We start from the raw sequence: 14,057 nt of genomic DNA, 5'->3' as shown, positions 1-14,057 counted from the left end.
TCAAATACTCAGTTCCTTTTGACTGAAGTAAAAATTGAAATCTTTGTATCTTGAAATGAGTTTTGCACTTTTCCAGTGTTCAACAATGAGATAATTATTAAATTGACTCAAGAAATTAACAGAGTATGCTATATCAGGACTAGTTAATACTGCTGAAGATATTAATAAACCTATTAATTTCTTATATGGTTCATCATTACAACTCTCTTTTGTTGAATCAAAATTCAATTTAGTTTTCACATGTTCACAATCAGACATGTTGAATTATTGCAATACATATTTGAAGAATATAATCGATAGCTTTACTACCTTTTCCATAATTTCTAGTAATATTCATCCCTAATCATTTTTTAGCTTCCCCTAATTTCTTTATCATAAAATTTTCTATCAGAAAATTCATTCAGAATTAACATTAGTTAAAACAAAAAAGTCATCCATGTACAATGCAACAATAGTAAGCCAGTTATTTTTTGATTTATGTAAATACTATGATCAATTGTTGATCTTTTGAAACTTTTATCTATCAAAATTTTATTTACCATATAGGACATAAATTGCCCTGTTTAATTCACTTCTGAGTAAAACCCAGAGCCACAAGTCTCGTTCTATAACATAGCATCAATACAATCTTCAGATACTAAAAAACTCCTTAGTTCGTCAGGAATTTTCAATAGGTCCTTCAAATTGTTGCAATTATATTGTATTTCTTCACAAAATATGGAATAGAAGAATAATTTGCTGCTCAACTGAAAAATGTATTGATAAACCTTGGAAATGAGGGACTTCTTATAACCTGATTTCTCAGATATGGGTATCCGAAAGGTAGATCTATTATTCATTCTGCCTCTTTTCAGTTTGTTTATTACAGCTATACTGAATATTCCTAAAACAAAAATCTCACTGTAGGTCTTTTCATAGATCTTATCGAACGATTATGTAAATTCAATATTTGTCAAAACTGAAAATAAACATTGAATGCAATTTCTTTATTTCAGGTAGTATTTCTATTAATGAGTCAATTGAATAAATGTAACTTCATTTTAGGGCCCACAAGTAAATATCTAATGGAATGATAGCCCTTAAAATATATCTATTATTCATTTTGAATTGACTTACAAGAATATCAATATTTTCATCGGCAAGACATAAAACGACAAATTTTCTTTCAAAGTTGAAATTCAGAGAAAAATATGCTAATAATTGTCTATTGTAACTATTAAATAAACAAAAAAAAGGACCATAAAAAGGATTACAACTTAACTAACAAACATAAACTTTTTTTGTCAATTTTTCCCACCCAATCATCAATTAAATTTGGACTTATGCATCATACATGTCTCTATAAAGAAGAAATGTGCTAATTTAAAATCTTAATGTTGGGATTATATTATTATTCAATATTCTCTAAAAATTTTTTACAAACCTATAAGCATGAATAACTTTCTTGAAAGACTGACGCTCACATTTTGATTATTCATTTCTCCCAAATTCTTCAAAGAAAGAAATTGCCATTTCTGGAAAAATGAGATCTGAGAATTTGGTTGATATCGGTTATTTTTTATTCATTATTAAAGAATACAATATACGATTTATATTTCAACAAAATTTTAAGACATGCGTGTGACTGACAATTATGATCATAGAGAAATCTTTGTTTATGGTTATGACTGCGTTCGGCAAATCCACACTAGGGATGGGCAAAGGTCAGAAAACTATCGATATCTATATATTGTATCGATATTTTCTGACACTATCGGGATATATCGAAATATGTAAGAGTTAGAATATCGATATATATCGCTGTGATATTTTGGTGTGAGAAAATTCTGTTGATTTGAATAAAGTTTTTCTATCATAGAGGATAATAATAAGATTCAGTAGTTTGCTTCCATTTTTATGGAGTATTTTGTCCTCCTGAACATTTATAGGGACATTGATGTTGACGAGGACGCCGTGATTACAAGGTTTTCAAAGTTTTAAAGACCAAATTAGATTTTGTGATGTAGTTGCCAATTGTCTTCTTTTTTTTTTATTAAACAATGTAATTTTTTTTAAATTTCTACCTGAATGGTTGAAACCCTGATAAGTAAATAATGGTATTATAATACAACAAATACATAAGGGTACAATTTTTTTTGCGAAATTCGAGGCTTTATTGTAAAAAACTGGTTATACATTTATAATTCAAAGTATTGCCCATCGCTGGTCACTACTTTCTCCCATCTTTCGGACAGCGTACGAATTGAAAAAACTGGTCATCTTTTGAAGCGATCCACGAATCGATTCAAGTTTTTACTTCTTCATAAGATCGGAAGTGTTGGTCAGCCAGGCCGTGTGCTATTAATTGAAACAAGTGATAGTCCGTGGGAGCAACGTCTGGAGAATACGTCGGGTAGGGTTGTGGGGTAGGAATTCCCATTTTAACGTTTCCAAGTTTATCTTGACTACTTTCGCAACATGGGGTCGAGCATTGTCATGCAGTAAAATCAATTCATCTTCTCTCTCGTTGTATTGCGACGATTTGTTTTTCAATGCTCGGTACAAACGCATTAATTGCGTTCGATAACGATCGCCTGTGATTCTTTCAGTCATAATACACTACGCCGAGCTGGTCCCACCAAATACTGAGCATGACCTTAGAACCGTGAATATTCGTTTTGGCCGTCGATGTGGAAGCATTGTCAGGATATCCTCATGATTTTATGCGCTTGAGATTATCGTTATGAATCCATTTTTCGTCTCCAGTCCCAATCCGATGCAGAAACCCCTTCCGTCTTTGTCTTGCAAGCAGCTGTTCACAAGTAAATAAACGTCGTTCAAACACCTCGCGGCTTTAACTCGTACCGCACCCAATTTCCTTGTTTCTGAGTCATTCCTATGACTTTCAGGCGTTTTGAAATGACTTTTAGTGACACTCCTATTGATCCTACAATTATTGTTGCGTTTGACATGAGTCTTGATCAATTATTGCCTCCAATTCTGCATCTTCAAAAAACTTCTCTCTTTCACCGCGATGCTGGTCTTCGACATCAAAATCACCATTCTTGAAGCGTTGAAACCACTCATCTATTTCTTTATTTATTTAATCAAACGGAACAAGCCATTTTACTGATGTACCAGAAAATAACTAAACCTAAACATAAACAATATCGTTGGTACGTTCTTCCACCAATATCGTTCTGACTATATATTTTAGTAGAAAATTGAAACCTCCCGCAAATGACGAGAATTTGGCTCGTAAGCTAACATGGTTGATCGTGAATAACTTTATGATGCAGACACAAATCGACTAACATGTCAATGGCGTTATGTTCACAAATAGCTAAACTTATTGTATGACATCTACGATATATTTATTTCTACTACCACTTACCGTTACAGCCATCTATTGCAAAACGGCGGACGCAAAGTTGTACGCCTTATATAAATATTCATATGAATATCTAAATATAAATATTTTTGAGAGGTAAGGCTTGATATCGGTATAATCTGGGATTTGGTCCCATAGAAATACTCGAAGCTCATAACGGCGAACCCCCTCAAAATTTAAGGCTAGGACCGCCCTTGATTTGTCGTCATGGAAAGTTATTTGCATCAAATATTTTCATGCGAGCAAGGGCAAAACGGTATGTTCTAGGAAAAAAAATCATATAGAATTCCACCCTAGAATCAGCATAGTATACCGAGTGAATCGTCTGAAATCAGCTAACGATACAAGGTTTCCGAAAAAAATCTTTTATTTTCTAGAGGGATACCCCTACCGGCATAGTGACGGGGTCCAAGGGGCGGAGCCCCTTCGGCGAGCAGAGCGAGTTTTGTAATATAAACATGAACTGCGTGTCAATACTTGAGTGAACCATATTTAAAAATTTTGGAAACTCATTTTATGAACTTTCATAATACACTATTACTTACTACTTTGATGATTTACCTTTTTAGAAAAAATTTGTTCATAATAAAGGTATTGCAGGGCTAGTCGAATTTTATAAAGGTTATCTGTATAATATCTGTATTTGTATAGTATCTGTGTAGTATGGTTATATCCATATCTTGAAAAACAGTTGTCTGATTTTGTTTAAATTTTGTGGGTTTCTTGACCTCATAAAGTCGTTCAAAACGTTTCATGTATTTTTAATATTTCCTGTAAGTACTCAGTTTATTGAGTTTTTCCTTTAGAACTCGAACCTATATTTTTTACACGTTTCAGGGAAATATCGTTATTAACATAATAAAATACATAATTCAGTCTAATGAATTCAATTTTTACTTTAAATGGCAGACTGTTTTCGAAAAAGTAGCAAACGAAAGAATTCATATTTTATGTAACTTTTTCTAAATACGATTCTGTTTTTATTTGTTTCGTTATAATATTTGATGTTATCAGCTGAGATTTCTAATTTGATTTTGTTTCATATTTAAGTTCTAGTTTACTAAAAGTTTACACTTTGATCATGCATACTTCTAATCAATATTTTATAGTTTAAGCAGCGTGTTACAACACTCAGTAGGTTTTTTTAATAAAGAAAAATGGACCAAAATCTATAAAAAATTCAAAAACTCAGTTGGTAATATCAATTCAAATATTATCACGAAATAAATAAAAACAGGACCATATTCGAAAAAGTTACATAAAACATGAAATCTAAGGGAAAATCTCAATAATCTGAGTAGTGCCCTGGAAAAATCAAAATTACATGAAGCATTTTGAAGGCTGTAGAATTGAACAAATCCACAAAATTCAAACAAAATCGGATTGCTGTTTTGCATTTATGAATATAAGGAATTCGGGCAATTTTCATTAAACTTATCTTTTTCTTCTTCTCTTCCATGAAAAATTTTTATTTTATAATAATTTTCAAGGCGATACAATAAATTAGAAGGAATTATGTATATTACCATTTCAAAGAATTAACATAATTTGTTAGTATTTTTATTAGTTCATTATTAACTCCTGTTAATACCTCAACCTCTGAAATCGGTCGATAGAAAAAATTAACCAACAGATCAATTTTCACAGTTATGTTATGGAATTCACATCACCAAAAAAAAAATGAGAAAATCCGATTGTCCGCCGTCCAAAATTTATATCGGAAACTCTACGTACTATTTGCATGAAAAATAATACACTATTTAGTAAAAAATTAATACTATACCCTATTAATCCTACTAGCTAGTGAAGGCCATCCATGAATTTTGAAGTGTTCGATAATTTATCTATTGTAAAATTCGCAAAATCAATTTCAAATCAACTGATAAAATAAAATGATGTGAACGAAATGCCACTTTTGCAAATTTAGCGACAAATAGAATTTCAAAATTCCCTTTAGTTCTGCTTTTTGCATTATTTATTCATGCAACATCTTGGTAATAGTAATTCTTCCCAAAATAAAATTCTGAATTATCTAATGCAAATCCTCTTTTTCAAGTGCCAATTAAAATGTTTTGTATCACCTCGTCTATATATAACTTTGTCGCTTGCATCTGTTTAGCGGGTAAAGACAAAGAGTCGTCTTCACAAAGAGAAGTTGATGGAGTAAACAAATGTTAATTATCTTACTCCTTTTCCGATTATATATTCCCATCTATAGAACACGATGTACAGGACTAAGCCAGCAACTACTGTCACAGTTACATTCATACTTCTTGTTTGCCCTGCCTGTTATCCGGCCTATTTACCTTCGCAGATTAGATTTACGTGGCGAGGAGGGCATCTTAATTCTCCTAATTTCAAACCTAGATAGCCACCCAGCATAATAGAATGCAAAATTGAAACCCTTTGTCGAAACAGACATGAATTTGACTCCTACGGAATCAGGATCCACTTGCGTCAGTCCCTCCCGAATCAAGGAGAATTAGTTTCTTTCAGGTTGAATAAATTATACGGAACCCAACCTTCCTCCTTTGAATATTTTGGACTTCGCAGATTTTAAACGTTTCAACATTTTCTTCATAAAAAAAAATAAGGAGCGATAATGTAATGTACGTGAGGATCTTTTGACCGCTTTTTCAAATTCATTAAAATGAAATTTTTTCAAAAATCTTCAAATGAACTTTCAAACCATTATTTCACCAAATAGTGGAATTCTGCTTGCTTGTTTTTATAACTCAGGAGAATGACACTTTACTCAATAAGTCAACTGAAAAAACATTTTTTCTTGAAAATTCTTCTTCGTTCATCAACATACACCTTCAATGATACATGTGCTCCAACTATCCTTTAACCTCTCTGTATAAAGATTCGTATATGCTTTCGAAATAGGCTTCCACCTCGGCGATATCTTCATCATTAGAGACAAATTACTTTCCCTGGGGTAGCTTAACTGATGTTGTCGATGAACAAGAGTCTGCATAACACTTATCAAAACATTGATTTGCTTGCAAAGAATTTTTTTCATCATGAAATAGTGCTTTATCAATACACGAAACTCGTTTTCATTTATTTCTCAAACCACAACAGTAGCATCACCCAACCATCAATTAAGTTTGAAGTTATCATATCTCATTTAAATTAATTTGAAGATTAATTGATAATGGTAGCTTTTCCTCCACGATTTCGTGCCAATATCTCAATTCAGACTTCACGTTCCGAAATTTTGACAAGCATGTTCATTCATTATCGTTATTATCATTATTTATCGTTATATTAATATTTATTCATTTTTATTTATTTATTTATTCGTTTATTCATATATTTATTTATATTTTTGATATATTTCTATACGTATATTTTGATACGGCACTTTATATAATTTTCGTGTTCATATCATATTATTTCTTATATTTTTTATACAATTTATATATGAGTGTTTATGTCTCTATATGTGTTTACATATTTTATACAGTTTTCTGTTTGGTGTTGCACCTTTTCAGTTAATAACCTTAGTTGTCGATGCTGTATTACTAAATAACATCTCATTCATCCTCCGAAAAATATTATGTATTTCTGAGGGTTATTAGATCAAAAAAAACTTGAATATCTCTTTCTGTGTCTAAACTACAGACCTATCCTATTTATAACTCATTCGATAAAAGATTTCGGACAAATTCATAAAATTGCAATGCGAATAGATACAGATATATGAAAATTTAACTAATAGTATGTTGAGTATCAAGAACGGTATATATGTTTTACCTACCGAAAATAATAATTGTCTGAGATCGGTACATCTGAAGTTCGTGATGCTTATAGCGTTTTTACAGAATTACACTGATTATTGAAAAGTCAAGTCATATGAAATTGATATCTCTGCTACATCAGTTCAGTCGATAAACAAATACCAGTATCTAATACACGAAGCATTACCTTAAAAAATTGTAGGAACCTGCTATAAGTCTAGGTAAATATCTATGTCCGAGTAATTTTTTAACGACTATGTTAAAAACTACCAACTACACAGATACCGTAAGTAGTCCTGGATAGAGCAATAACTTTAATTTATTTATCTGCCGATGATACCATTTTAACAAAATTTTGCATGTATATTCGTTTTACTATAATTGCAAGTAAACGAAAATAATAATACCTACATAATTCGATAATCGTGAAAAGCATTAAAATTCTATAGAATTCGATCTCCATTGCTTTCAGTTACTAGGAAACAAAATATTTCATCTTTAATTCGTAATTATAATGTAAACCGAGACGCTTACAATTTTTCGTGTGCATATTTGCTCTAGTGAAAATCTTTGTTTAGAAACATAATAGGTATATAGTTCGTTTTAATGGAACGCTGAAATGTAAATGTCAATCAATCTGTCGAAATGCCATATAATTAATTGATATATTTATGCTTATTTTGTTTGCAGATTGAATTACTACCCAGAGAGAGGAATTTACGACCTTTTGATTTCCAACGCTAGCTATGATAGAGATAACGGAAAATTTGAATGCAAAGTGAAAGCTGGCGGATCGGGAACCAATTTACACGCACAGAAGTACAGCTTGACTGTATTGACGATACCGCAGACACCTGAAATAGCACCTGGATCTCATGTTACTGTCACCGAAGGAAAACGCCAAGAGTTGACTTGTGCAAGCAAAGGGGGTTCCCCTGACCCCCAAGTCAAATGGTACAGAGAAGGTAAGTGGTCATTCGCCCAAAAATTGGTGAAATTGGTTTTTCATTATATGACGTGAAAGATAATACTGGAATAGTGTTATTATTTTCACTTAATTGATTTTTCCCAATTGCATTAACTCGAGTTCAGTGTAAGAAGAAACATAATTGGTATTCTTGGTCGTTCGTAAAATTATGTCATCGTTGAATTCCGATTTCAAAATAAGCATTCATATTCTATGCCCATAACTTTGAAATATCTTAATCAACAAATGTAAATGTTGTTATGTGAAAGATCATTTAGAAAAAGTATCTGGAAAACCATTCCCACATCAATTATAAAGCAAATATAATATTCTTCTTTCGATTGATGACTCAATGTCTTTTAAATGTTTGATGCAAACAATATTCATTTCTGCTTCATAGATGGGAAATTCCTCGGGATATTCTTTTCGAAAGCTCTTCATCGTCCTCTTTCAACCTATCTCATGATTTCTACCCACATCGTAATATTTCGATATCAACGAATGCATTGGATTTGATCGGTAATAAACTGTACATAAAAATTTATTGACACCTATGATTAAATCACCTTGGTATCATAATTCAGCTAAATGTAAAAGGACCTCGAATTAGAAATGGTCAATAAACACGTCGAAATAATTGAACATTTTCCATAGAAGTTCCATTTCACCATTAAAGACGGACGTTTACGACCAAGATGTTCTTAAAGGGTTATTGTTACCATCATGAAATAGTGTATTCAATCTCGGATTACTCGAACAGATTGGCTGAAAATATTTAATGAAATAGTTGAAATAGACACATGCATAAAAACATGATCATCGCGGACAAGTATCGATGCCAATAATCTGGTATAATAATAATTTATGTTGATATCACAATAACCAATACAGAAATTTTCGAAATATGCAAAAAAAAACTATCGTTACTTAAACCATAAAAAAATTGTAATCTAAGGAAGTAATATTAATATTATTAATGAATCATACAAAAAGGTATCAAAATAATTTCTATTATATACATACATAGTGAGCGATGATAATGACCTCTTTTCCATCTTTTCTTTCTATCTTTTTCTTTCCTGTGCTTTAGAATTGTCAAAATATGTCGGGTAGATTCGAATTCAGGAAACAAGAATAAATTTAGAATTATTGTAACAAGACATGTTCTCAAGTCCGTGAATGTATGTCATAAATTTTATGTGGAATGAAATTTGATTTTTTGTTTGGCATTCTGTATAATATTATGATCATTGTTCTCGATTCGAACTGATAAAAATTCCTAAGGTAATAAAAACACGTATGTCTACAGTGAAATCTATTCCTCATCAAAGAACTCCTCTCCTTTGTTCTATTTAATCATCATAATTTAGTATTCCTCAAAGAGATATCCATTACATATTCGTGTTGCATGTTTTTTTATGGGTAGGTATACTTTTGGTATTAATCTATAATCAATACCATGCTAACTATATGAACTCTTCCATTTTCGAACATAGCAATGAGTATATACTATACCAGTAAGGTAAGCCTTGCTTTCCTCTTAATCTACAGGACGTCAAATTATATAAAATATTATTATCAAGATCTTGTAAGTACAAGATTTTGTTTCGATATCTCTTTGAAATGTCAAGGAATCGTTATATATATTATTGTGCGATTTCATTATTATTTTCAGAGAAACATATGACTAAACTCTTTATGTTTGTTAAAATTATATTGGGTGGCACCGAAATAATTCCACTTCCTGAATTCAAAAACATAATATTCTGCACAGTTGAAACAGTTTGCCAAGAGAATTCCTAACTTTTTTCTGTTACATTAATATCAAGAGATTCATTCGGGTTCATCATGGACGAGAATTTATTCACAAGATAAGATTTTTTTTTGTTGCTGTTTTGAGATTTTTAGAGGCATACCTAGCCTTAATTCTGCTTCTTCGAATAAGATCGTTGCTTTACATTCGCTATTATCGACATATTTAATAATTCTGTTATCATTGTAAATCTATTCATTTTTCATTCATCAGAATAAGCTAAAAGCACATTTTCAAAATAGCAGTTTGTAATGTTTTTTCCATTGCGCCAAGAATATAGCATCCTGGTGTTAGATTTTGAATGATTTTAAAAATGATCGTTATCTTTTAAACATTTCAGAAAATTGTCGAATTTCCATATTTTTTCCGTCTTGACAGCAACAAATCTTTGAAATTAAAGATGGAGATGATATTATTTTGCTTTTCTATTTATCAGCTGTGCCGAATTATTTTTTCAATATTTCCTTTAATTGTATCCTTTGAATGCAGTGTGCGGTAAATATAAATATATTCAGTAGGTGTGAATGAATAGGTACTGAAATTCGTCACTAAGTTCGGCCGACAAACTTTCGCCACAGAAATTCGCAATATATAACTAATAATACCATACTATCTTTCATCTAAATAAATCGCACGATTCCCTGGAAAGATTCCAAAGTTAAATTTTTTCAATAAAGATTTAATATTCGAAAATATATCAGGAAGCGAGTGACACTCATTCTAATGACACGGAAGGAAATTGAGGATAAATATAAATAATAACCCAGAGGTATGGATATTCTTCATCAACGCCAACTAATGCAGCCATTCAGTTCCAAATATGCTTTCTAAATCGGAAGAAAATTGGGTGTAGTCGAAAAAGCGAAAGTTATCCACAAATTTGGTCAAAAATTATTTCTTGCCCTATTACGGATATTGCCGTCATTAGAGACACAATTTCCATTCTATAACGATAACAAAAGAAATGACAATTCCCAGGCATTTCTCCCATGGTAATTGGAATCTCGAAATGTGTTTTTAAATGCATCCGTTACAATATTTTGTGTCATTCGCCGAGATTGGACAATTATAAGATAACTCCCCTTCGGATAAACACGGCGCAATGAGTTTCCTGATGAGTTTCGAAACTTAATTGGCGGATGTGTCACTTGCAGTCTTGTGGTTTCTAGGTTTTTACAGCTTTCGACCACGAGCTACTCCGACTGAAACGAATGAATTTTTTGCGGCGATAACTTTACGCTTTGACTTTAAATCCCTTTTCTTTCTAATTGCGAACGGCGAAACGTCATCGCGTCCGCGCCGGTTCAATTGGAACCCGTTGTTATTTCAACTATCGTTCGACCGATTATCGGGCAAAAAAATTTAATTCCCGAAGGTTCGGATCGGCCGGTCGCTATTGGAAAAAGTGTTCGTACGATATAATCACTACTCGAATTTTAGAATTAAAATCGGGAAAAGTGCTAATGAGGTGAAATTTTCCGCACACGTCGCTCAAACAATATTGTTTCAAGGGTGTACACTACCTACTTTTCTTACTAGGTTCTTCACTGCAGATTCATTTTGATTCTGGGAAACGCTTGAACCATTATTTCACTTTTTGGAAGAAACCTTCACAAAGAAATTTATAGTTTTTGTGTTATATCATTTTGAAAGGTTTTAAATCATACATTATTTGGCCATCAAGATCGTTTAACACTTTTAAGCCTTTTCCATAATCGGAAGTAAAGTCGCCTTGGAATATGAACTGTATTCCAAAAACCAATTTCGAGGTTGAAGGAAGCTTTGGCGTGTCCTTCATCATAAATAATAGAGTCTATTCTTCATTATTCTTCATCGGATTTGTAGTTTACAAAATCATCAGGAAAGCGAATGTTCAAACGGACATATTTACGGAACCCAAAGTCGAATTTTGCTCATTAACAAACCTAACTGCGACACTCGAGATCCGAATCTACCCTGATGATTTCAATTTTGTAGGATATTCTGTTAAAGAGTTATCGTGCCTAAGGACGGACTGAGAATCGAATTTGTAGATGAAGTCTTCATCAATGAGTAGACCTTATCGTTTATTTTTTTTCGACCCAATCGAATAAAATAAGGCATTGTGATGAAATTATATAGCACTCAGTTCAGAGAATCAGTAAAACTTTTTTTCGAATGTTGAATTTTTAATCGATATATTTACATACAAATGAACACATCAAATTCCAGAACAATTATGGTAATTCCAAACTGAATATATTGCATTTAATTCGGATGTGAATATTAGTTGCTAATCTAGTCCACATCAGTCATTGTTCATGAATCCAATTAATAAATTCCCAATTCAAGGAATGCCGAACTGAGTAATTTCCAATTATGAACTGCCGAAATAGTTATAGAAGAGTTCCGCTCCCTTCCTAAAATTTGTGTTGTGTGTTCTTTTTCCGGGTATAATGTAAAGTTCATTATCCATTTCGAAAAAGCTTGAATAATTGTTGAAAATTTCGAAGTTGTGATTTACTGTCAGAAAAATTCAACTAGCAAAATACTATGATACAAATAGTGTAATGGATAATTTTTAATCTGCTAGGGCATCAGTATCTCACATCGTTTGCGGTCAGGAAATAGAAATGATCTTGAGCAAAATTCTTGACATCATTTAGATATCACGTTGGGTTATGTTATGTTTTATGCTTTTTTAATTATTTTCAAAATTTGATGAAAGGGTGTGATGTCAAATTTTTAATCTCCAATTATTATACAATATAGTTGCCTAAAATCTTCGTTCAATACTGTTTGCTTAACAGTAGTATTTTTAAATAAAATCTCATGAATTTGATTTTAAATTATGAGAATATTAATGTTTGGTAGGCGGTCCGTAATGTTCCGATATATGTATATCTCTAAATATCACGTACCTAATTAATAGATAAAGATTTACTTCAATCAACAACACATTGGCATAGAAACTGCAATAATATTTTCGTCGTAATTTCGAAATAATCAAGACATCTGTTCGAAAAACTTTTCGGTTCTAAATTTATCCTAAGGGAATCAGAAAAAGAATGTAAGTATCGAAACAGTTTGGAATGTATTGCTCCAGGAACATTAGAAGTTGCTTATTCTTCATGCATAATGTAAAAACAACGTCTTCGTTAGAATGGCAATTGCCGCACACATGGTAGAAACTCGTTTACAACAAACCGTTAGTCGTTAGATTGTAACCTGACATAGGCAACTAGTTTATTCGTCACTAGAGAAATACAAGAACAATTATTTGAAAAGTCTGCCAGACTTTCGAGAACTGAAGAATTGTTATCGATGAATTTTGTTGAAGAAAGGACTCCAATCCTAAAGAGTACCAAGTTTTTTTCAAATTTAATATTCAGATATGAAGTTTTTCGAGTTCACCTTGAATATAGAGTATTCTACTCTAATCTACAGAATATTTAATTCTTCTAAGCCTAAGCTATTGCATGCAACACTTCAATTATATACATACATGTATCAAATAAGTAGATGGGAATTAAAGCCAGAACAAGATGGTTCTAGATAGACTACGTAAAGATTTTCGGATTCTACCTTTTCAATCTTCAAGTTGCAAGAAAATCATGGAGGTTGAACTTTGTGCCAAAGTTCATAATTGCAAAGTTAATGAAATAAATTAAATTGAAATAATTACTTCAAGGCTTGGAAAACCTAAATTTTAAGAAAAATGTGTCAAATTTTTCGATACCCACGATAAATTGAAAATTTTCGAAGGCTACTAGATGTTAGTAATTCATAATATTTATTGATATGTGATATATAAAGACCCGCATCCGTAGAAAATTCGCTTTGGTGGTGAAGGTTCATTATCTGCAATAAAAAACCTTCGAGAAATAATTAGACTCTCCTGGAAATAATGTATAATATCGAATGAAAAAATCCGTCTAGAGGTTTACACGAAAACAATGAGCTATTTGCAGCAAACTTAGAACAAAAATTACGATTGATGAATTTTAAAGGGAAAAAATCGTTCAACCAATCGGTGAAAGAAGAAAAAACCTGGAACGGAATGAAATATCTTCTACCTCAAAGACCTAGCGCTTATAATTATTCTCGTATTTCTAAGATTAAGACTCTTATTTCAAAACTAATTGCTCCGTAAGATATTGAAATTTATCATTTTTTTTTTGG

At 31.7% G+C, this 14,057-nt stretch overlaps 1 protein-coding gene across 1 annotated transcript in view; it reads left to right on the top strand.

Annotated features, from left to right (window-relative positions):
- Positions 1-14,057, top strand: part of LOC123679930 (hemicentin-2) — a 104,851-nt gene that overhangs the window by 60,575 nt on the left and 30,219 nt on the right. The window contains exon 3 of the mRNA XM_045617498.1: positions 7,807-8,081. Coding sequence (XP_045473454.1) covers positions 7,807-8,081 — 275 coding nt within the window. The remainder of the gene's footprint in view (positions 1-7,806; positions 8,082-14,057) is intronic.

This window comes from Harmonia axyridis, chromosome 5 (assembly GCF_914767665.1).
Source record: "Harmonia axyridis chromosome 5, icHarAxyr1.1, whole genome shotgun sequence".
NCBI lineage: Eukaryota > Metazoa > Arthropoda > Insecta > Coleoptera > Coccinellidae > Harmonia > Harmonia axyridis.
The sequence above is the reverse complement of the archived record's forward strand: the minus strand, read 5'-3'. Positions and strand labels throughout refer to the sequence as shown.